At 51.3% G+C, this 23950-nt stretch overlaps 1 protein-coding gene across 1 annotated transcript in view; it reads right to left on the bottom strand.

The window, feature by feature from the left end:
- Positions 1 to 2024: 2024 nt before the first annotated feature.
- The window catches only part of PLEKHH1 (pleckstrin homology, MyTH4 and FERM domain containing H1), a gene marked incomplete at both ends in the record, with an annotated part of 43228 nt that continues 21302 nt past the window's right edge, over positions 2025 to 23950 (bottom strand). The window contains 22 exons of the mRNA XM_084240661.1: positions 2025 to 2186; positions 3131 to 3277; positions 3566 to 3652; positions 5322 to 5451; positions 5578 to 5720; positions 7079 to 7220; positions 7932 to 8032; positions 9101 to 9256; positions 10389 to 10566; positions 10994 to 11091; positions 11365 to 11541; positions 12108 to 12220; positions 13000 to 13108; positions 13457 to 13639; positions 13982 to 14062; positions 14942 to 15103; positions 15462 to 15548; positions 16741 to 16851; positions 17820 to 17962; positions 18140 to 18290; positions 20933 to 21024; positions 21520 to 21598. Coding sequence (XP_084096787.1) covers positions 2025 to 2186; positions 3131 to 3277; positions 3566 to 3652; positions 5322 to 5451; positions 5578 to 5720; positions 7079 to 7220; positions 7932 to 8032; positions 9101 to 9256; positions 10389 to 10566; positions 10994 to 11091; positions 11365 to 11541; positions 12108 to 12220; positions 13000 to 13108; positions 13457 to 13639; positions 13982 to 14062; positions 14942 to 15103; positions 15462 to 15548; positions 16741 to 16851; positions 17820 to 17962; positions 18140 to 18290; positions 20933 to 21024; positions 21520 to 21598 — 2832 coding nt within the window. The remainder of the gene's footprint in view (positions 2187 to 3130; positions 3278 to 3565; positions 3653 to 5321; positions 5452 to 5577; positions 5721 to 7078; positions 7221 to 7931; positions 8033 to 9100; positions 9257 to 10388; positions 10567 to 10993; positions 11092 to 11364; positions 11542 to 12107; positions 12221 to 12999; positions 13109 to 13456; positions 13640 to 13981; positions 14063 to 14941; positions 15104 to 15461; positions 15549 to 16740; positions 16852 to 17819; positions 17963 to 18139; positions 18291 to 20932; positions 21025 to 21519; positions 21599 to 23950) is intronic.

Below are 23950 nucleotides of genomic sequence, written 5' to 3'. Positions count from 1 at the left end.
TTGCCTGGTTCACAGACAGCTGCTTTTTATTGACAGACATGATCATGGCATTTCAGTTGTGGGTGTCAAGCACATTAATACTCTTCTGTTACTCAGCATTGTCAATAGTTTCAAACGATTCTTGTGCCAAGAGAGATAAGTCAAAAGAAAGAAATTTGACTTTGTTTTCCAGTCATGTTAAAAATCATGCAAACACGCAAGCTATAAAAGCCTTTGTTCATAAGGCAGTTTCTTCTGTATAGAATTAATGAACTAAGGGAGGATTCCTGCAGGATTTGGAAAGGAAAGCAGGTGGGGAAAATAGCTTGACCCCCAAATTCAGTATGAACACAGCTCCGTTTTTGCTTGCTTTTTCTTTGGAATCTAATTATTTTTTAACTCCAGGGTAGGTATTGTACTCTTTGTCTTTGAAACACTCAAGATGTTATAAAATCAGATCTGTAATCCTTGTCTTTTACATCAGTTCCAGAGGGGTTGCCCAGGAGCCTGAAGTACATGTAACTTGTTTGAGGTAGAAATGTCTGAGCTAGATCCAAATTCTGGGGCAATAGGAAGGAGCAGAAATGGCTGAAAAATTGCCAGCCTTATAAAGTCAAGTTCATTTTAAAAAGGCAGACACCATGTGCTGCCTTTTTCGTCATGCTTGTCTGTTGAAAGGGTGAGAGGAAGGTTGAGCAGCTGGGCTGTTCAGATTAGTTGCATTGCAGCCTTGCAGTTTTAGCAGTGTGTGCTACACACATTGTTCACTGTTCGGGTGAAAGGCTTGGTCTGGGCTGCTAATGCTAAACCCACAGTGTTCTGCACTTTATTGACACATGGTAACTACGAAATAAAACTCAGCATCTCTGATGTTGGAAAATCAGAGTATGAATCAACTCTTTCGTCTTTTTTTTCTGTTAGGGGAGGGTGGGGACAAAGACCATCTCATCTGTACTGGATAGGTCTAAGTCTATGAAACAAGGATATTGGTATCATCAGGAAGTGAAAAGGTGACAAAAGCTTTCACTTTCTTTCACCTGATGCCCTTAGGCTACAACAGGTATCACATATGTGCTCACTGCCCTCGAACATTCCCAGCAGAAGTCTGCCAGAAGTCTTGAGGAGAAAATCCAGGCCTATGAACCTGAATGAATCTCGTTTCTGATTTATCTTTGGTGGCCTTACAGAGCAGCAAAAAGCTGAGTGCATCTGCTTGTTATTTCAAAGGGCGGGGAAATGGATATCGACCACTTTGTCGTACAGTAGCGAGCACAGTTTTCACTGAACCCTGTCCAGCTGTTAAAACGGGGCAGGGAGAGGTCAAGTTGGACCTAGCCCTTGCTCGTGGACAGCATGTGGTGCCCATTTGGGCTTACAGTCCAACGTGAAGGAGGGAGAACAGCTTCTATCTCCATGGGACAGCACCTTGCTCTGCAAGGATGGGAGCTGCTAACCCAGGAGGGGTGCTGCAGGCACAGCTAGGGAAGGGAAAAATGAGTATTCCTTTTTATCCAGCCCTCTGTACTTTTCCCATCTGGGAAAGCAAGTCCAGTTTAGAGAGTTTACTAGGCTTTTGTCACAGTTCAGGCAAATTAAAAATTTTAGTCCTATCCTGTTCAGGGATGTTGAGAAAATTTCAAGTATAAATCCCGACACAAGGACCATATATTATATAACATAAAAATAACTAGCTTTCCTGAGAGTATCAGTGGAGACGGTTCTGACTTATGGCACTGACACCCTCAGTAACAGTGGACCGTCCCAGCCTGTGTCTAGAATCAGGCAGCATCCAGAGCTCAGTATTCCTGTGAAAGAGACTGGTTTTACAATGAGTCTGGATTTTTACAAGTTGGGCTCTGAAACATAAGGCACATAGAGGACAAAAGCTGCATGGACACTGAAATACACACTTCACAGAACAGATAGTGTAAGGGGTGAGGGTAGGTGGGGGGGCTGTTAGGCCCATCACAGTAGTATCACACCCCAGGATACCTGTCTAATTCCAGAGGCACTGGGTGGTGGCAGGGGTGGGGTGGGAGAAATAGTCACAGCAATGCTGGGCCCTTGACAGCATGTGGAACCGGAGCAAAGAACTGTCGTCCTTCCAGTTCCCACAAATGGCGGGCGGCAGGTGGGGGGCTGGGTGGGTTTGCAGCCGTGCAGCAGTGGTTCATGTAGCTGGCCACGACAAAGGTAGCTTCTGCCATCTAAGGAGACAACAGAGAACCAAGGAGCTGAACCAGCGTTGGCTGGAATCCTGGCTTTCTCACTGATTTAGATTGGATACATAACCTCCCTGGCCTTCTGTTTACCTCTTACGATACCCACCCAGGAGAAAATGTCCTCAGGATATCCTTACTATGAGGTTCAGGAGCCAGTGAAATGGACACCTGATGGTCTGGTGATCCTTTGAGAGGCACAGAACCCTCACAGAGAAGCAGATGCCACTCTGGTTATCTCTAAGCCAGGGGAGGGGACACCTTTGGAGGGAAGAGTATGTCCTCTCCTGTGGCAGGGTAGTGTTAAAAGAAGGTTTGGAAGACTTCAATTTTAGGATTAGAAAATAGTTTTCCAGTTATACTCATGGAATCAGGAACTATATATGCATCAGGACTTAGGTTTCAGAGTCTAAGTTCCTTTTTCTAGTCAGTATTTCCTGTACTGAGTAGGCACAAAGCCCTTAAAACAAAAGAGGCCTGTGGACTGTCTTCAGGGCCATAAGGAAAGGGAGCACGTGCAGATCGCCTCCCTCTGTGGCCAGCAGAGTCCAGGTAAGGTGAGAGCACCTTGAGGAAGAAGCTACGGTAGCCCAAGTCTGCTGCAAGAAGAAGAGCAGGTGGGCACTCGGCTCAAGCCTGCATGGTGCTGGGGCTTGAGAGAACTAAAAACGACAAGGTGAAGAGCCTAGTAGTAGCTGCACTGGAGTGAGTTCCCGCCCTAGCTGGTCCCTCCACCTACCAGCCGGACAGTGACTGCTGAGCTGCAACTCTACCCGAGCCCTCTCGTGTGCCGATCAGAGACAAGGTCAAATGTTGTTTTGGGGGCAGAGCCCTTCAACCCTACTGTCATAACCCCGCTTTACTTTCTAAGCTTCAAGCCCACCTCTTCATTACCAGATCACAGTAAATGGTTCAGGGGCTGTCAGACCCACCTTGGGAGCAGCCATCCGGAAGATCAACTTCTCAGTATGGCCTTTGCCGGAGCTCTGGTCTAGGGTGGATCTAATTACCAGCATGAAGTCATCCCGGCAGCCACCAAAGGTCATCACTGAGGAGTACGGGTAAGTGACATGCACCTGCTGTGGGAAGGAGCCAGTCAATTCTAGGGAAACTCCTCTTCCTACTGAGTTAGGAACCAGCATCTTCCCCCTGCCGTTACCCCCCCCCCCAATCTTTTCTAGACCAGGAAGGGAGAATTCTGAAGTGGTCATAATGTGGACGTCTAACATCTTGAGTATCTGTTGTATCTACTCTAGAGAGGAGGCAGGGACAGGGGAACCACAGTTCAGGTGTTGGGGTGCAGAGAAGAGAAGACAAGGCACTGCTCAGGAGGAGGAGGGGAAGAGGGCCACCCTCATCCTTCCTACCATGGTGTTGTGGTCCAGGATGCTGACGCCATCCTCATTCACCGCAATCCACACCAGAGCGGTCTCCCTGGAAGACAGCTGGGCAGGCTGGGGGGACAGAAAGGACCCATCAGACATATCCACAGCAAGGGATTCTGAACCATGAGAGCTTTTTGAGGAAGAAGGCACCTCTAGGGATCTGCCAGGCAGTGACTGCCAACCTTTTTCTCATCTGAGAAAACAGAAGAAGGTTATTTATGCAGCATGCAGGATAAATGATGCCTCATGCAGGAGGCGCTGCCTTGGGGTGCTGGCCACCTACTAACCCAAGGGGGGGGTCTTGTTGTTGGAGCACCTATAACCTGTCCTCTGCAGCACACTGATGAGGAGCTCTGCTGATGACAGAGATCAGGCCTGGCTGCTCTGCCAACACCAGGAGAGTAGGCTGTTTGCTCCTAACTCCTGGAAACTGACAGTAATCTACCCCCAGTCTCCCCAGCCAAAGTGCATCTTCCTTCAGCCAGCTTCCCAGGGACTGTAAAAGGAACAGAAGGGAAAGGATGCAATCTGATGGGCTTTAGGTCCTCCCAGTGAGAAAAGTGACTATTTGGTAGACAGTTCCTGGAATGACTAATTTTCTGTCAGGACATGGGGATAATCCAGAAGATTTCCTATCTCTCCTACCCAAAAGGCTGGGGCGAGAAATGTGAGAATGTGTATCTCCCCCACTGAAGGGGAAGCACGATGAAGGCAGGGCACATGTCTGATCTGCTCATCTCTCATAACCTTAAACAATTAGCACTGTGTCCCAGGCTCAGGGGCTCAGCAATTCTTCGTTGAGTGACCAAGTGAATATGTACTATCTAATCTGTATCTTCAGTGAACAGGATCAGAATCCAGTTCCAAGGACAGCATACTCTCTTCACATCCAGTAAAGGCCCAACTGAAATGACTATTGGCCACCTGGCATTCATGCAGGTGAAACGAACTGTTTCCTGAGCAGTTAGCTTCCCCTGTGGCCAGGCTAAGTCAGTAGAGATGTATTAGTCTAGAATGTCAATATGTTCCTAAGATGTCTGTTCTATCTTTCAAATACTTGATAACATTCTGTCTTTCATACCTTTTAATAAATGAAAACATACTTGAGAGGGGGATAGCATATCAAGTCTTTGAATTAGTCTATCCTATCTTTTTTTCCCCAGAGGTAGTAGCATTGAGAAAGAAGTCAAAATAGAAAAGATGAGGACCTCCCTGGTCTCCCTGGTGGCGCAGGGGGTTGAGTGCAGCGCTTTGAAGCTGTTCGCAGCCTCTGCAGCGCGGGTCTGATTCTCGGCTGGCCAAGGAGAGTCCCACATGGCACGGCAGACCTCTCCTGTCTCACCCGCTGCTCCCCTCAGCAGTGTATTTCGTCAGTCTGCCTCTTCTGTTCCCTGCTCTGTCTCTGGTGAATCCTCTCACCCTCCCGCGCCTCTCCCAGTTCTTGTATAAAAATAAATAAATCTTAAAAAAAAAAAAAAAAAAAAAAAAAAGGAAAGATGAGGGTCACACAGAAGTAATTCTGGCTCCAAAGCAGAATTTGCTCTAGACGGTAGAAATCTGGATTTGGCCAGCAATGCGTGGACAGATAGCGACCTCTGGTGGTTACTAGCGTGTGAGCAGGCGTTGCAATCTGGACTGGCTCAACATGACCTCATGGAGACAGTAGCTCCAGGAAGGAATTAGGGTGTCCCTCCTGAAAGTGTGGTAACAATTCCTACTGGAAACCACAGGCACTTACCTGAGCAGCAAAGAGCTTAGCACCAAAGAAAGGCCATTTCCGGGCCACTGTCAGGTAGATGCGGATGCACTCAGGAGAGGAGCAGCCTTGCAGTGCTGCCCACTTTGTGGCCAGCAGATCTGCCATGTGCCTGGTTGGGAGGGGCAGAGAGAAAGGGTGCTAGTGAAGTGTCAACGTGCTTTCGTCCCAGCTCTGAGGCTTCTCCAACTCTGCAGCCCCTACGTCCCCACAGCAACTTCCCACAAGACGAGCCTACCTCAGCTGTTCAGTGGATGCCCCATGTCTATAGCGCCTTGGATAGAACCGATCTAGGACCTGCTGGAGGTGATGCTGAGCCTTGGCAGGGGGTGTGCCCCCAGAGCCTGATGGGGGAGGCCTCTCCAAGTCCCCATATTCTACCTGTGGTGGAAGCACATAGAAGGACCAGTCCAGAGTCCAGAGGTGGTTGGAATGGGGGCAGAGATTGCTATTGGGAGAGGTCAAATAAACGATTAATTAATTACTAGTGGGGTATGAACAGACACATTACCTTGTTTCATAGACAGTAGAGAAACAATCTCAGTCCTAGAACATTAAAGATTGTCTAGACCAACTGCTGACATTGTCTTCTCCAAAGATAGTTAATTAGTGGCGGACAAAAGAAAGCAATGCAGAAAGTCTGGTTCCCATCCAAGAGTAGGCCTATAGGGCTGAATATGCTTCAGATCCCAGAGTGCGGCAGCATGTTCCAAGTTTGGCCTTTGAGTCAGACACCTGGCTCAAATCCTACCTCTGCCATTTACCAGCTTTGCGATCCTAATCAAACTGCTTAAACTTTTTGGATCCGATTTTCTCATTCGTTAAGTGGGAATGAGAACTGACTGGGATAACAAAATTTTTAGCACAGGGCCCGCTATAGAGTATTCAATAAATGTTCATTATGTTAAAGATCAACTGTTATTTCCCTTTTCTCTCCAGCATGTAGGTCTGATCTCTTTCTTATGGGAACCATAAAGGTATCCCGATACCTTTGGCATGAGAGCTTCCTAAAAGTAATAGGGAGATGGCCTCCCGGGTGGCGCAGCGGTGAGCGCTGGGCTGCGAAGCTGCCTGCAGCCTCTGCAGTGTCGATTCGATCCCCAGGAGCCGGGCGAGGGTCCCACATGGCGCACAGACCTCTCCTGCTATGCTCACTGCTCCCCTCAGCAGTATTATTTTGTCACTCTGCCTGCTCTGCTCCCTGCTCTGGCTCTGGTGAATTCTCTCACCCTCCCGCGCTTCTGACTGTACCCAGTGCTTGTATAAATAAGTAAATAAATCTTTAAAAAAAAAAAAAAAGTAATGGGGGAAGAGCTGAAGTTGAAATGTGCCTTCCTCTTCCTAATTCTACTTAGAATGCTTGACAGTTATTAGTACCAGTTTATCCACAGACACTAAATATCAGTCTAACCCTATGGAGGGTAAGCAGGGAGAATTTTAAGAATACAGGAAAGGAAGCTCAATTGACTGGGCCAAGATCTCAGTGGGGAAGTGGCTAGGACCCAAATCAGCTTTCAGGATTCCAAGCCCAGAGTTCTGTGTGTAGCCTGTATCTTGCAATGAGGATCTGCTAGGGGGGAGAAGGGCCCACTGCTCTCCACACCAGTGACAGCAAGACCACCCTCTCCGTGGGCACCATGGGACCTGCAGGACCTCCTGTGTTTCAGGCTAAATGGCTCATTCCACCTGTGAGTCCAAACATGGGTCTCACCCTTCCCGCTTCCCGAGCAGAATCTTACCTGGGCCATGAGGGCAGCCATCTCCAGAGCCAGTTCCTTGTTGACAGGGAATCTCCCTGCCACTATCTCTCCACTAGTTTGGGAGGCAAGCAGCAGCCGCTCCCGCTCTGTCTCCCCTTTGACTTGACTCCGAAAGTACAGCCTAAAGGCAAGAGCAACAAGAAGCCAAGACTCAACTGGGATCCCAAATGGATGAGGCCATCTCTGCATCTGTTGCTCTTGATTTCAAAGACAGAAACTACTCTTGGTAATCATCTGTGAGTCTGCTTTCTGTTGCCTCCAGAAAAAATGAAGCATGACATAGAGCAGATGCAGGGTCAGCAGCTCTCCTAGCAACAGCACGAGGCTAATTCTGAATACACCATTAGTCTTACTAGATTCGGTGAGGGAAATCTGGTACCTAGAATCGTAGGTTATTAGGGAACTGAATGAGTAAAGACTCCAAGAGATTAATGAAGATCAGTTGCCTGGAGACACTGCTTGGGATGGAATTTCTTAAACTGATAAAAAGTCAGGATGTCTCCAGTATTTCCCAGAGTTGGTATAGGACCTAGTTATTTTTAGCCTTAAATATCTAGTGTTCACACATTTCACTTTCCTAATGCAACTCATGCAGCCATGAAGGTCTCAGCAGTGTGTTTGCATGCTCACATGTACACATGCTGCACAGACATTGACAGCCTGAGCTGCCCAGGGCAGCACAGGATCAGCAGAGCCAGGCTGGCCCCAGTTAGTGACTACCAAAAGCAGTCCATCTTGGACCCCTGCTGTGAAGGAAGCAGTGAATGGCATCCCAGAGCAGCCCTCATGCTCACAGCCCCCCGCCCGTCCCCCCAAGGGCAGCGCTCAGGACCTGTTCTTGTACATCAGCTTCACAACACGTGTGCCACCCTCAAACTTTCCAGAGTGCAGCTCCTTCAGGGCTTGTTCCCACTTGGAGATGGCATCACAGATCTTGAAGAGGCAAAAGAGGACAATGAGAAAAGCCCTTAGTGACAGGAACAGGTGCAGCCAGGGCTAGCTACGGGCAGAGCAGCAGGGCAGAGATGAGTGACTGTCCTCCAGCAGGCTGACCTGCAGGGGCCTTGTATGGCCAGGACAGAGTTGCCTACGAATCTCACTGACAAGACAGGGAGGCATAGCCCTGGATCTGGCGTGAGCAGCAAAGCACAGAATGCTGCCCCACTGGCCTTACCCCCTGAGGGGACCTCCCCAGAGTAAGGTGAGCCCCCAAAATGATGTTCCATTTATAATTCCAAATGCCATTCTCTTCAACAAGTATACCCAGAGGCCTACCAAGTGACAAATCTTACAGATGCCCAGACATTTACAAAGAAGATCTGTTCTTTGTAAATACAATTCTTCCAGGCAATAGTAAAAGACTATGGAAGGCTCAGTCCTGTCCCCATAAAGAAAGCAGTCACTGGAGCCAAAGCACTCACATTCATCACACACTCATCACACACATGCCCGAACACCTAACCCCCGTAGCACTAACCCTGACTGTAACACAGCATAAGTCTTAAATCCCATTGCAGGGTCTTCGCTCACAGAGGGAACAGGAGGGTCTGCCTCCTTACAGTGTGGCTGATCCCGCAAGCATAGCACCAGCCCAGCAGAGAGGGTCAAAGTGAGGTGACCACCATGACGCCCAGTGGGTCTTGGCGTACAGATGCCGTGTGTATATGAGACCCAGCAAGCTTGGGGCTGCTGAGAAACTCCTTCCTGTCCTATGCCACACTGAGAAGCAGCATTTCTCCTGGATGTGCAACCACTCAAGGGAAGGTGTGATGTGGAGCTCTCTCCAGAAACAAGAGCATAACCAACTTTTCTCTGCCAGTATGGGCACACTTTAGGGTTGCAGCCACCCTAAAATGCCTACCTGGGGGAGCACCTTGGGCTCAGCACCAGACCTGTTGGAGAATAGTCAGCATCCACCAGACAGGCTCTTTCCCCACCAAAGACCCAAAGCCTGGAGGAGGCTCAGCAGGGGCTCAGTTGACTTAGTGGGGAGCTCATCACCTTGATACTCCCCTGCAGGCAGTGTTCCAGGTCCCTGCCAGAGGGATCATCCATGAAGAGGGCAAAGCCAGAATGTGAAGACTTCCTCATGCCTGTCTCCTGGTTCAGCCGGTGGAGGAACTCATCAACTGTGGAGGAGCCATCGAAACCAACCACCTGCAGGGGAGAGGCATTTGTCCCAGAGAGAACTCACTAGGGCTGCTGGAGGGGTCTGGGTATGGCAGGTATAAAAGCCTGGCTGAAAGGAGCAAGGCCAAGTGCAAGAGCCAAAGAAAGTTGGGTTTGTATTCAGATGCAGAGCGCTTAAGGGATGAGTCCACCCAATGTCAAGTGGAACTGGACATATGCCCTGGTCCTACTTTACTATCACTCGTTTGGAGTCCCTCCCTCATGCTGCTGAGACACTTGGTCAGTGTCTCAGCTTCTCTGTTCAATGGGCTCAAAAGATCTAGTTCTAGGGCCTCCCTTGGTGGCGCAGTGGTTGAGCGCTGGGCTGCAAAGCTGCCCCACAGCCTCTGTGGCGCCAGTTCGATCCCCGGCTGCCGGCAAGGGTCCCACATGGTGCGCAGACCTCTCCTGCCGCGTCCGCTGCTCCCCTCAGCAGTGTGTTTTGTCTGCCTGTTCTGTTCCCTGCTCTGGCTCTGGTGAATTCTCTCACCCTTCCGCACTTCTGACTGTACCCAGGGCTTGTATAAATAAATAAATAAATATTAAAAAAAAAAAGAGAGAGGGCCTCCCCGGTGGCGCAGCGGTTGAGCGCTGGGTTGCGAAACTGCGCGCGGCCTCTGCGGCACCGGTTCGATCCCCGGCTGCTCCCCGGCCACCGGAGGAGGGTCCCACATGGCGCGCAGACCTCTCCTGCCGCCCGCTGCTCCCCTCAGCAGTGTACTTCGGTCCTTCTGCCTGCTCTGCTCCCCGCTCTGGCTCTGGTGAATTCTCTCACCCTCCCTCCCGCACTTCTGACTGTACCCAGTGCATGTATAAACAAAACAAACAAACAAACCAGCAAACAAATAAATAAAGCATGCCTCTATAAAAAAAAAAAAAAAAAAAAAAAAAAAACCCTCTGGCTTTTTTAAAAAAAAAAAAAAAAGAGAGAGAGAGAGAGGAAAAAAGATCTACTTCTACAGCACCAGAAAGTGGGATTCAAACTCCTTCCTCCCTCCATGGCCCATCTTTTTGCTGGTTTGCCTAAGAACCTGCCAAGCCTAAGGAGGCATAGCACCCAAAGGAATTCTTTGGGATGGTGATATGAGCTCTGGGACAGGGAGCACACCCGGCCTCTCACCTGGTAAGTCCCATTGGCGAAATGCACGGGGATACTGAAGGGCAAGGAGTGATGGAAGGGGTTTCGCAGCAAGATGGACACCACTTCCATACGTGATGGCCTGGCTTCCCGCTCCCCAGTCTGCAGGGTTCGCTCCACTGCCCGCTGGCAGTAGGTGGCGTACTGGCCAGTTTCATTTCTGAAAAGACAGGTGAAGGAAGAAGGGATAGTAGGGAATCCATTCATTCCTGCCATCACCCTGGTTCCCTATCCAGCCCTGGACCAAATCTGCAGCCGGGCGGGCCACGAAAAAAAGCCCTGAAGAATCTGGGCTGGAGTGTTAATTTGCCAGCTAGGTTCTGCATGCTGCAGGTTGCTCACGAAGATAGTGCCCCCAGAAGTCAAAAGACATGGCACCAGAGAATGACAATTTGGGGGCACTGCTGCCTCACATGCGGACCCCACAAAACACAAGGATTGGTGTACAGGGGGCCCTCACATGCTCCCATTGCCACTTGCCATTTGCATACACGATGATGATCAAACTCAGAGGGTAGGGAGGACCTGACCTAGTTCCCTGTGTCGCTCCTGCTGGAGTGGCAGGGACAGTGACACTCACTACTCACCTGGGATCTGCGTGGCGCTGGAGCCGCTGTTTGACATACCAGAGGAAGTGGTGCTGAGGCAGGAAGAGTGGGGCGCACAGAGCCAGGAGCTGCCAGCACTGTGGGAGGAAGAGGCCGCACGGGGTGGGGGTGAGAGCTGGGTCTGCAGTATCACCAGCCCTCGGTCGTGAGCTACACAGCCCTCAGCTCTCTCTCCAAATGGAGCCCCCAACCTTCTGTGGGTACCAGGAAGGCCAACTTGGTCAGGCTGTGCCCAGAAGAGCAATCACAGTTTGTGCACAGACATCTAGGAGGGGGCACAGAGTGGGCAGCTGTGAGCACTGAGGCTGCCCATGACCTCCTGTCAGCTGCTGTGCCCTGAGGTTGCCCACCTGCATGAGGGAGTACTTCTGAGTCGGGCGGCAGCTGGTCTGCTTCATGAGTTGGCAGTAGATCTCGCTCTGCAGCTCGGGGTGAACCAGGCAGACCTGCAGGGCTGCCTGGGCTAGGGACACGTGGTAGTCCACTGAGGCAGCTTCCACAGGCACGTTGATGAAGAGCTGGCAGGACTGCACGGAAATGACGGTGGGCACATTCAGTCTCTGGCTCTCATCCTCAGTGACAGCGGACAGACTGTGGCCCCAGGGCTCAAGGGACGCTCACCAGGATCCTGCCCTTGCTCAGAGGGTGTGTTACTGCCTGAGAGCATCTGTGCGTGCTGAGAGGGGCTACTTTGGGGTGGAATCATTCCTCTAATGTTTCCATTACATAAGCAAGCATATTCATTTTTTGGAAAGACACCATATTCAGATGGGCATAAAGAACAGTCTAAAATAGGTCACAGGTACAGATGCAACATAAGCCTAGCCTTTCCTGCTGGGAGCTTCTCATGAGGAATTTCACTGATGCTTCCCAAGGGCTCATAAGTGAAGTCCCAGAGCTGCCTTCCCTCCAAAAAGGACACCATGACTGCCCTGTGGAGCTCATTCCCTACCTCTTCAGACCCTCTGCAAGTAGCCTCCTAACTGGATGGATCCTGCACCCAAGTATAGCCACAGAGGGGGTGGCGGGCAGAGCCAGGGCACACAGTGGGTGTGACGCCAGAGGGTGGGTCTGGGCTCTGCTCCTACTTTACCTTGAAGAGCTTGAGCGCCTCGGTCTGCAGGGCCTCAGAGGGCAGGGTGGTGAGGGAGGCACACAGCCCGTCTTTGCTGTAGCACAGCATGGGGTGCCTCCAGAGTGGGGAATCTGCCCAAAGCACAGCACCAGCAGTTAGCACTGAACTCTCATCCCACCCTCACCCCACTTTCTTTTGTGGGGAAGGCTTGGGTTGTGCTGGGATGCCCTCTGTGGAGTGTGGGGTATGTGGCTGTGCCCTGAAGGAATAGAGGCGTCACGCTGGGTTTTCCTCCCTGGAGTGTAGCGAATGCAGCTGTGCTCACCAGCATGCTCACCAGCAAGGCTTACAGGAAGGAGGTTACTCCTTGGCTCATAGGTGGTGACAGTATAGAGTGTGCCAGGTGGGGGGCACCTGAGAGCACATGCATGCGCAGGGGAGGTCAGGGTGGGGGAGTGCATGCATCAGCCTGAAATTAATAAGCCTCAGGTATAAAGAGGTGTATGTGGTATGTGCCATTAGTTCCTCCAGATCCTGAGAATCAGTTGCAAAATAAAGACTCCCCAGACACCCAGGCTCAGTGTAGCCTGATGTCAATTTAGGTTTCTTATTGATGGATTCTGACTACAGAGTTACCAGCTACTCTCTTTCCTCAACCCTCTGCCCAGCTAGCAAAGTTGCAGGTTTGACAAAGTAAAATGCTGACCCAGGTCACTGGAAACTGCTTCCCAGGTAAACTCCCCCAGACACAGAGTGGTCACCTCTATCTTCACCAGACAAGGGCGATGGAGTCTATGACTTAGGCAGCCACAAAACAGCTTCAGGGTACAGTCCTGCTCTATCTAGATTACTGACCAACAATTATGGTCAAAACCCTCCAACCCAAGCAGTAATGGCCACCAGGCCTTACCTGGGTCTCCTTCGCCATCCATCAGTTTTCCAATGAGCTGCTCATAGGTAGTGCCCACCTTGGCACTGCTGTTACCTGCAGCCACTGTGAGGTGGTAAAGCCATGTGTCCTGGAAAAGAATGGAATGCCATCTGATGGGGCTGGGTTTGGGGGGAAGCATGGAGGCAAGAGCTCCAGGAGGGCCTCCTTAAAGGGGCCAAGCCTGGTGTGGGGCACAGCTGATTGGCTGGCACAACTCAAGGTCACCAGTCTTTAAGGAGAAAGACTCAGGACTAGGTGATGATGAATGCAGGTTTCTGAGCCTGTGGTTCTGTTATGACTCCAAAGAAGAGATTGGTCACTGGATGCAGATTCAACATAACAAAATTCCCATGCAGGGAATACTAGTTTCCATAATGTCCAGGCAGGAAATAAACATGAATTTGGGAAGTTCTGGGGAAGGAGAAAGAGCCCTTACCTTTTCATGCTTGGTGCCAATGAGGAGGTAGGTGGGGCTGTGCTCTGGGGGGTGGATCACCAGGGTGCAGTGTGAGGACAGCAACCGCCCGGTTCCTGCAGCCTCGTAGTCCTCGTCTGAGTCACAAGATCGATCTACTTCCTCTATGCGTGCGTCCCGCACAGGCAGGCGGCCTAGGGGTCGCTGTGGACACGAGCCTTCCATGAAAGTGGGTGTGGTGGGGAGTCCCCTCTATCTGAACCCTCAGGCCCAAGGCTGGGAAATGATGGATGTTGTCAGATGACAGGACAGGGAGGGAGAGAATCTGGTTCCTGGCTGAGCCTTGCTTGGAGAACCACAGATCTGCCTCACAGGCAGAATCTGTGCGCCACACACACTGGCCACATATTCTGGAGGGCTCCAGCCCGCTGGCTTTATAATTGTGGGGTAAGGTGGGGTAGTGGGTAGAACTGGAACCTTCCATCAGAATGTAGAGCCACAGGAATGTGGTTTGGGAAAAGCAGAGCGTGGGAGATCAGGAAGTACCTTGTCTTCATGGCTCCGATAGTAGTAGAAGGTTCTCCCAATGAGAGCACACCAGACCAGCTTGGAGTGGCCATGCTTTACCTGTAAGAAACGAACCAGCATTATTAAAGCCAGGTGACCCCATAAGTGAATCCAGGACTGGCCAAGAGAAGCCATAGGGAGGCAGCTCTCAACACTCCTGATCAAACTCAGGTCTGCAGTGGAGACTCCACCACCCAGACGCCCAACTCATGGGACCAGCCCTTCCACACCACAGGCCACATGTGCGCCACGTGGCGTGCCACATGTCCTTGGACAAACTGATAAACCAGGACAATCTCAAGCTCTGACCCAGGAATATGAATACGGGCTCAACTAACTAGCTGGCAGAGGCCAGAGTTGTAAGGATGCCAAGTAAGGTTACAGGTATGGTTGCCGGCCCTCAGGCAAGTGTGAAGCCTGAGGGAACAGCGGCTGCACTCAGGAGAGCGACAGGAACACTTGCTGAATGGGCAGTGGAGGCGAAGTCGTGGGCGCTGAGCTTCCTTGTGCTTGGCTGCTGGTGTTCGGGTCTCCTTGCTAATGTACCTTTTCCTGGGTTTGACAGGCCCTAACTAAAATGTCTGTGGTAAGACCTGGGAGGTAATTAGTCTTCAAATGGCCCTTGCCTAGGTCACTATTAATATGAGGGGTGGTGGGTACAGGTAGGGATGGGGAGCAACTCCAGATGACCTCAAGGTGGGCACAAGACATTCCTTGCCCTCCTTGTCCCTCCTGTCCTGATCCCTGTTTCCAGAGACTCATCTACCATCACCTGGCGTGGCCAGACTATGTGAGAGCTCACCAGCTGGTCACTGAGGAAATCCCTGGAGAAACAAACTGTGGATAAAGAGGGGCCCACGCCCCCTTGGCACTCTGGCTCCTGACTCCCTGGCTCTTGGGGAGACCACATTCCTCTCTCACTAGCCCAGGCCAGCTTACCTTGGTGAGCCAGCCCTTCACGGTGGGCTTGGTGCCACCCTGAGGCAGGGCAGGAGGCCCAACGGCCTGGACCTTCAGCAGGCTCTGTAACACTCGGATCCACTCCTCCAGCAGGCTGGGTGAATCCGCCGTCAGGTAATAGGTTTTCTTCTCAGAGATGAGCTGTGGAGAAGGGTGAGGGGTTGGGAGCCAGAAGCAGAGGGGGAACAGGAAGGTGAAGTAACAGGAACATGGCTCTGAGGTGGCAAAACCCTGAACCCCCTGGGCCTTCCTTCTCCCCACCCTGGACTCCCTCCTTCCCTTCCTTTCCTGATCTTTTCCCCCTGTCTCTCCTACCTCCATTCCTTCTCTCACAGTCTATCTCCTGTTCCTTTCTTGTACTTACAAATTAGGGTCACACCCAAATGCTGTTGTGATGTTTCTCCCACATGCTTATCTTGCCCCATCTTTGCTTCTAGTCTTATCCAAACCCAGCACCTCTTCTGTCTAAAATACTAGCTGCAAGGATAAAGCTGCTCACCTGGAATGTCTGGGCGCCCTCCCCTCGAACAATTTGGCAACGGGAGTTCAATTCCACCTGTCCTTGAGGTTTCCGGATGACGTCACTCTGGAAAGTAAGGACAGAGAGGGGAGTGTGGTGGCTTTTAAGGACACATCATTTATGCTCATCTCCCCTCCAGGCAGAGGGGAAGAGAGTCCTGAGCTTTCCTGGGCCACGGTAGATGGGCAATTTGCTCTGAATCCCAGTTCTGGCTAAATGGAGCAATGATGAGAGCTGGGTCCTTCTGCCTAGGCCTCCTTAAAAAAGAGCCTTTGAAATTAGGTTAGAGGGCCTTCCTGCTGGCACAAGGGTTAAGTACTGCACTATGAAGCAATCCACAGCCTCTGCAGCACGAGTTTGATCCCTGGCCGCCAGGGAGCAACCCACCTGTCTTGCCTGCTGCTCCCCTCAGCAGTGTACTTCGGTCAATCTGTCTGTTCTGTTCCCTACTCTGTCTCTGGTAAATCCTCCCACCCCCTGCATCTCTGGCCTGTACCCCAGTTCTTATATGCATAAATAACTCTTAAAAAAAATAAAATTAGGTTAGAAACCCTTTAATTCTTTCTACCACATCCTTTATCCCAAGTGTGGCAAGTAAGTGGCATGTATGCCACTGTGGCCCTTTCCAGCACCAGCATCTAGCGCCAGGGTCCAGCACCACCACAGACATCACTAATCAACCAGAGCAGACCTGCTCTTGGGGAACATGGGTCCAGAGTCCTTAACACGGTGTTGGAGACAGCTGCTACAGGTCAGCTGGAGCTACACAAGAGACAAGGCCTTCTTGCCCTCTTTAAAATGTTAACTTGGGTGTCCCAGTCAGGTCTTGGAATCACGTCAAACTAGGTCCCAACACCCAAGGCTCTCTAATTCCAAATAGAGCAGGAAAGAGGTGGAGAAAGTAATGGGCTTCCCTGTCAGAACAATCTTGTCCTCTTGTCTGTGAGGGCAGCCTGGAGATTGCTCCTTTATAGGACATATTGGCTTAAGAAGAAATTGGGTTCTGAAGAAGGAATCACCAAGCCAATTCTCTAAAACTGCCTCTGATGCCTCGGGGCCTGGTTCCTGGTGAGAACCAGTGGCCAGCCAGAGGACAGGTCTTGTACTTTGCAGCTCAAAGCCTTGAGTGCCCAGCCAGCTGTCTCCCCACCTGCCAGATCTTTGCCCTCTGGCCTCAACCCCTCTTTGAGTCCCTCTCACAAAGTTCTGAGTCTGGAGTAGGGTCGTCCTGACTACCATTAGGGAGTAGGGGTCTTACCGGGGACTTGTAGTACATAATCTGTCCCTGCCTCAGGACAAACCAGCGCCTCTTCCAGGTCTTCACCCGGCTCCCCATTTTTAGCAGGTAGCCAGACTTCTCCAGTAACTCCTGCAGGGGTGCAAGGGCACCAGGAAAGAATAGGGAAGTCACTCAGGGTTTCTGGACATCACAGGCCAAAATGGGCCCACTGAGTCACTGCTTTGTCATCTATTAAAACATACAATTGAGTACCAACTATGTGTGCTTTCAGGGCATTGTGCCCTGCTACATGTCTGGAGGGAGGGGGGCGGGTCCTGCTGTAGAAGGAACAGGCTGGTTGGGGATAACACCTGGCCTAAGAAGACAGTTGATGGGGGACACAGAGAGAACGGTGGGAAGGGATACAGGGGAGAGCTGGACCTGGGCTGGCCTTGGAAGAGAAGAGCAGCCTTTCCTTCAAAGATGAGCTGAAAAGAGGAGGAGGCTATTCCAGGCAGCAGAGAGGGGAGAGAGAGGTCTAGGGAACAGCAGATAACCTATCAGGCAGGGGTGGAAGGTTCGTAAGGTGGGCAGATGACGAGGGGCAGCACAGTGGTGTGGAGCAAAGGCTCGGAATGGCGGAGACCAGGGTTTGTGCTGGCATGTGATAGGTGTCTCTGAGTCTCAGGCTTGTCATCCATAAAACGGGATAATAATCCTGACAGGACTGTGAGGACAAATGAGACTGTGCATACGAAGCACTGAGCACAGAGCCTGGCACGGCTAGCTGTCAACAGACGTGAGCTCTTAGCGGTCCAGCGTCAGCAAGGGGCTAAGTGACTGAGGGCATGAGAACTCCTCCTGGAGCCAGGTGGGCTTTGGTGGGCTCTGAACTGCCATTCCTGATTGGATGAGGAGCTCAGCCCCCTCCCCTTATCAGGACAGTGTGTGCTCTTCCCAGGGCCTCTTGTCTGGGACAGCCCCTTCACCAAAGCCAGGCACCCCTCATTTCACAACAGTTGCTGCCTGTGTCCTGTGCAGAGGGTCCTGGAAAGCCTCTGCTGGAGGTCGGCTCCCACCCCGTCCTGCCTCAGCCCCCCTGGGGATGCCCAGCTCACCCCGCCTAGGCCCAGCCCGTCAGTAGAGTAGGTCGAGGTACGCTGCAGTTTGTGTTCAGGCTCGGAGTAGTCGCTGTCCAGTGAGCAGGCATCCGGGGGGATGGCGTAGTCACCCTCAGAGCTCAGTGAGGACATGGAGACTCCTGGCCAAGGGAGGAGGAGTCAAGGCCTGAATCCGGCCTGCACAGCCCAGGAACTTGCCCACCGGGGACCCCGAATCAGGTGCTGAGGGCTCAAGGACAGAGGGCAGGGATGGCCATGGCAGGAGGTAAAGAATCCATGTGGCCTCCCTCCCATCCTGCCCCCTCACTGCTCCCTACCTCTCTTGATGGCCCGTGGGCTGCCCAGTCCGCTGGTCTTCCTGGACTCAGAGCAGGGGACTGAAGTTCGGAAACTTGCCTGAGAGCTGCAGTCATCATCGGACCCAGAGGACTCGTCCACAAAGGGTACGCTGCTAATTTGCATGGCTCTCTGCAATGAAGACCTTCCCGCTGCAGCTCAGGCTGCAAGGCCTCCCACCTGTGCTTGAGCTCAGCTGCTCAGGTGTGGCCTATGCAGCCTGTCTGGGGCACATGGGTGCCATCCACTAACAGGGTACCCAACAAACAACTGTTCCTTCCTGACCCCACTCCTGTGTCCTCCATGCTCCTCCCTGAGCCTCCCTCTCACATCATCCTCTGTGCTCCCCAAAGGAGCTGCCCCATCCGGGCTAGTCACCTGGTCACTAGGGGTGACTCACTCCTGGCCACTAGGGGTCAGAATGCCACACCAGGGGACAAGTGTGAGAAAAGAGCTTTAAAAATGTGTGGGAAAACATGAAGTGACAGATAATCAGCAAGCAACTAAAAGACCAATTTGGGCCTCCCTGGTGGCACAGGGGTTAAGTCTCAGCACTATGAAGCTATCTGCAGCCACTGTGGCACAAGTTCAATCCCTGGCCATGGTACAGACCTTTCCTGTCTCACCCATCGCACCCCCCGGCAGTGTATTTCAGTGGCTCTGCCTGTTCTGCTCCCCACTCTGTCTCTGGTGAATCCTCTCACCCCCTGCATCTCTGGCCTGTACCCCAACTCTTGCATGCATAAATAAATAAATCTTAAGGGCCTCCCTGGTGGTGCAAGGGGTTAAGACACAACCTATGAAGCTATCTGCAGCCACTGCAGCACGAGTTCGACCCCCTGGCTGGCCAGGGAGCAACCCACATGGCATGGCAGACCTCTCCTGGCTTGCCCACTGTTCCCCTCAGCAGTGTATTTCAGTCAGTCTGCCTGTTCTGCTCCCCACTCTGTCTCTGGTGAATCCTCTCACCCCTTTCCCCCACACCCCTGGCCTGTACTCCAGCACTTGTATGCATAAATAACTTTTTAAAAAATCTTAAAAAAAAAAGACTAATTGTCTCAATACTGGTGGAAGTGTGGGGTAAGGGATGCTCTGAAATATGATAAAGTCTTTTTAGAAGATAATTGGATAGTACTAAAATTTAAAACATGCACACAATTGCCTATAAATTCCACCTCTAGAAATGTCCCACAAAAACATGCGCAAAGGACCTCCCTTGGTGGCGCAGCGGTTGAGTGCTGGGCTGTGAAGTTGCCCACAGCCTCTGCAGCGCAGGTTCAATCCCCAGCCACCGGTGAGGGTCCCACATGTCTGTTCTGCTCCCCACTCTGGCTTTGGTGAATTCTCTCACCCTCCTGCGCTTCTGACTGTACCCAGTGTGCTTGTATAAATAAATAAATAAATAAATCTTTTTTAAAAGAATTTAAAAAAATGCACAAATAACTGCACTATGATAAATCTGCACAGTGATGTCTATCACAGCACTTATTTTAGAGAAAAGCAGAGAGATAAGACCTAAGTGGTCAGGTTAGGCCAGTATGGGGCATCGATACCAAGGGGTAGATCCCTAAAAGGGGAGGCAGAGCTGTGTGACAGAGGCAGAGCATGGCAGGGAGACATGACACACAGCTGGCTAGATAAGCCAGGGGTATAATATGATCCTGTGTGTGTGTGAGAGAGAGAGAGACAGAGACAGAGAGAGAAAATGACAGACGCAAAGAATTTCTGTAAACATATTCCCAAGAGGGTCTTACATAATAAACACCACATCAGCCGCTCTCATCCCAAGACTACCCACCTTTATCTAAACAGCATTTCTTTTCATAAACCTGACCCTTTCAGGGGCAGCTCTTTGTGCCTGCTTGTGTCCAAGCAAGCGTCCTCTCTTTTTTTTAATAATAAACCTGACCTTTTGGATATTAAAAAACAAAAAAACGCCAAATCATTGATGATAGTTGCCTCTAGGGTTAGGAATCAGGGAGAACAATATGAGAAAAAAATTTTACCTTTGGGGCCTCCCCTGGTGGCACAGTGGTTGAGCGCTGGGCTGTGAAGCTGCCCGCAGCCTCTGCAGCACCGGTTCGATCACTGGCCACAGGCGAGGGTCCCATATGGCGTGCAGACCTCTCCTGCCACACCCGCTGCTCCCCTCAGCAGTGTACTTCGTCAGTCTGTCTGTTTTGTTCCCCGCTCTGGCTCTGGTGAATCCACTCACCCTCCCATGCTTCTGACTATACCCAGTGCTTGCATAAATAAATAAATAAATCTTTAAAAAAAAACCAAAATTTTACCTTTGGCTTTACATTCTTCTATAAATAGTCTTATAAAGCATTACTTTATAAGAGTAAAAGTTATCTCAGAAAGCAGTAAAAATGTGTATGAAAATATCATGTTGCAGTCATATCTGAATTCTGTTAAAAAAATATGTAGAGACAGTTTGAGAGTACACAGGGGAATGTCTTAAAGACATGTAAGAAATTCTAGAAGGAGCCTCACTGCCCTCTGAAACAGACATGTGGAAAGATGGGGCCAGGAGGCGGAGTCAGCAGAGGGTTAACTTTTAACTTTTTACTTGGCCCACAATCACACTGATTCAAAATTTTATAAATGTAGAATTTTTATAAAAAAATCTAATAAATAGTAAAATGACATATGGAGGGGTGAGCTCCTAGAGCAGAGCCATGTGTTGTGCAGAAGCCTCACCCTAGGCCCCTCTCCAGCCACTGAATGCCAAGGGAGGGGCCCTTGGGTGGGGCAAAGCAGCAGATTCTTACCCCCTTCAGGGTTGTGTAGACCGGCACAGTGACATTCTTGTAGATGAGGCCAGAGAAAGGCCCAGGGGATGCCAGGGCAGGAGGGCTTGAAGCTGCAGGGGGTGGAGAAGAGGAATGAGATTAACTCAGGTGGCATAACCCGGGTACAGGATGTGGGGCGGCAGAATGCTGGGCAGAGTAAGAGGAGATCCCTAGAGACAGTTCCCTGAAAAGGCCCTCTGGGGACAGACAGGTGACAGATCTCAGGGCAGGGAAGGCCATCTTCAGGCCCCATCACTGTGCTGGCCTGTGACTCAGGAGCCAGTGGGTGGGGAAGCATTTCTTGGGTGGGCTCCTACCTCCTACCCCAGCCCCTGCTGTGGAACCAGTGCAGGTGGAGACATCTCTGGAGTTCGGAGTTCCAGCTCTGCACCTGCCACAGTGCTGCTCACTTGCAGCAGGTGACAGCCGAACCTGAACCATTTCCATTTCCCTTGCTGTGTGATTTCTCCTGTAGCTCACAGGCAAAGGGAGGGGATGGAGGGTGCTGCTCAGTCATCTCCTCGCCATTGCCTACCCAGTCCTCCGAGAGCACGCCTAGGACTTACCGCAGCTGGTAGCATTACTTCTGGGAGACACGTCTGAGAGCCGCATGCCTGACGTGGCCACAGCATAGATTCGGCTCTCCTGCAATGAGAGTTCCCAGAAGGGTCAGGGCCCAGGACTGGGCTCACCTCAGCAACCTCTGAGGTGTGGGAGAGAGAGCTCCGCTTTGGGGGTGGGCAGACCTGGGGTCACATCCAGGCCTGGCAGTGACTGCTGAGTTACATCATTTCTGGGCCTCATTTTTCTTAGCTCTAAAATGGGGGTAAAAGTCTTAGCTCTCAGGCTGTTGTGAGAGTCAAAGTGAAATCATTAACGTAAAATCTAATACCTGAAATATAATCAGAGCCCAACTGACTTTCTCTCTCTCTGCCATCTGGCCCTTGGGATGGGAAGTTCATCTGGAGGAGAGGGGTGTAGGAGCTGGTCTCCCTGATTCTTGCTCATTCGAGAGTCCTTGGGGCTCAGGCTCAGGTTGGGGGTGTTCATAATGAGGATGTCAGCGCCACGCAGAGAGTGTGCCCTTTGGTAAGCCAGTTCTCTAGAAGCTGGAACACATTTTTTCCCTCCAGTATTGTTACATCTTGGCTAGGCTTCAGGGTCAAGCTACAAAGCATGTTTTAGCTCACCAGGCTCCAGAATCCAAAAAAGGGAACTTCCCTCCCCCTAGATTCTTCCCTCAGCCCTCAACCCTCAGGTTGTCCCTGGAGCCTTTTCTGAAGGTTTTGATCTCACAAACAACCAGTAGGCCCTGCCTATGCTTTTCCATATCTCTCTTTTGCACTCAAGATAAAGGGAAAACAAAGATCCCCCCCCCCCCCAGGTGACAGCTTACCCTGGCTCAGGGAAAAACTCTCTCTGGCCTTGGGAGACTTCCTAGCCAAGTCCTTCGCTCCCTCCACCCCCTAGTTCCCAGACAGCTGCTCAGTCACCACTGCTAAGGATGTGGCCTCAAATCCAGGGGCCATGGGGCTCTCTAACTGATAGGGGCTATGGAGGAAGAGGACACCATATCTGCTATAGGAATCTGCACGTACACACATAGCAGAGGCCACATGCAAACACCATGTGATTACTAATCTACTCTTTGAACTGAAACCCTTGCTTTGAACTAAGAGTTCTGCCCCAATGATGCCTGAAGATGTGTTGGACACTGATGCCATCAGGAGAAAATAGCGCCGGCAAGGCACGAAGCAGGTTTTCTATGATGCCGGCAGACGGGAAAAGGAGTCCTGGCGCCCTCAGTGGCTTTTTCCAGCTTTTTTGTGTGTGTGTGTGTGGGACCCTTGCGGGTGGCCGAGGATCAAATTGGCGCTGCAGAGGCTGTGGGCAGCCTCGCAACCCAGCGCTCAACCGCTGCGCCACCAGGGGAGTAAGGCAACCAGGTGCAGGGCAGGTGGTGTTGGGGGGAAGGGGGCCAGAAGGCTCGCAGGCCTCCAGCCCCCAGCAAATCTTTACTCTTTCTGGGCTCTCTGGCTTCTCTTGTGGTCTCATCTCTAGTCTACCGCACTGTCCTCTGCCTCCTCCCGTCCTCTGCTGCTGTGCTCGCTTGTATGCTCCATCTCTCAACTCAGCTGTGCCCACTTATACATGCCCACACCACACTTCAGGCGTCCGCCATCGGGCACACATGTTAAGACCAAAAGTGTCTATTATCGATGCTAATGGTGGGAGGGCGGAAAAAACCTGGTAAGTTCCATTTACTCTACTGAGAACAAAGATGTTTTCCCAGGCCCAGGGAAACAGGCCATACATGCATCAAGATGACTAAGGAGGTGACAACAAATGGGACGTGATGAAGATGAGGGCACCGACTGCAATGGTCTGCTGTGGCAGGAGGCTCGCTTATGATTAAGTGTCTTTGTTTAGTTCTCTAAGAAAAGGCCAGCTTGAGATGAGATGTTAGAAGGGGCTTTCATGGCGAAATGCCCATGCTTTCAGCTGGCTGGCTCTCTGATAGAAAGTGTGTCATAGGTTCAATTCCTGTCTCTGTTCAATTGGATGCCAACAGCGATAGGCAGCCCGACCCTGGCATTTTCTGGTTATACAACTACTGGCATTTCAAAAGGACACCCTTCAAAAGGTGTTGCTGAAAAGGTGGGTCTCTAAGACAGTGGTGTGGGGTGGTGCTACTTTAATGTAAACCCCCTCCAGAGTACCCCATTCCCTCTGCTGCCAGGAGACAGACAGTTGCCATTCACAGGTGCAGCCTCACACCATAGTGGCATCTGGGGGTCTGACTGTAACAGGGTGGTCCCCAGAAAAAGGGGAGGTTCCAGGTTCCCTGCCCTACCCAAGGGAGGGTGGAGCAGAGCAGGGAGGAGAAGAAGCTGAGAGGACACTGAGAAGGAAGGAAGCAGGATGGAGAGCAAGAGGGAGACCTGGAGAAGGCATGTGGAGCAGAGAGACATGTGAAGAAACTGCTCTTGCTTCTTG

This window comes from Talpa europaea, assembly GCF_964194135.1.
Source record: "Talpa europaea genome assembly, chromosome: 8".
Classification (NCBI taxonomy): Eukaryota; Metazoa; Chordata; class Mammalia; order Eulipotyphla; family Talpidae; genus Talpa; species Talpa europaea.
Note: the sequence above shows the minus strand (reverse complement) of the source record. Positions and strands in the feature narration are given on the sequence as shown.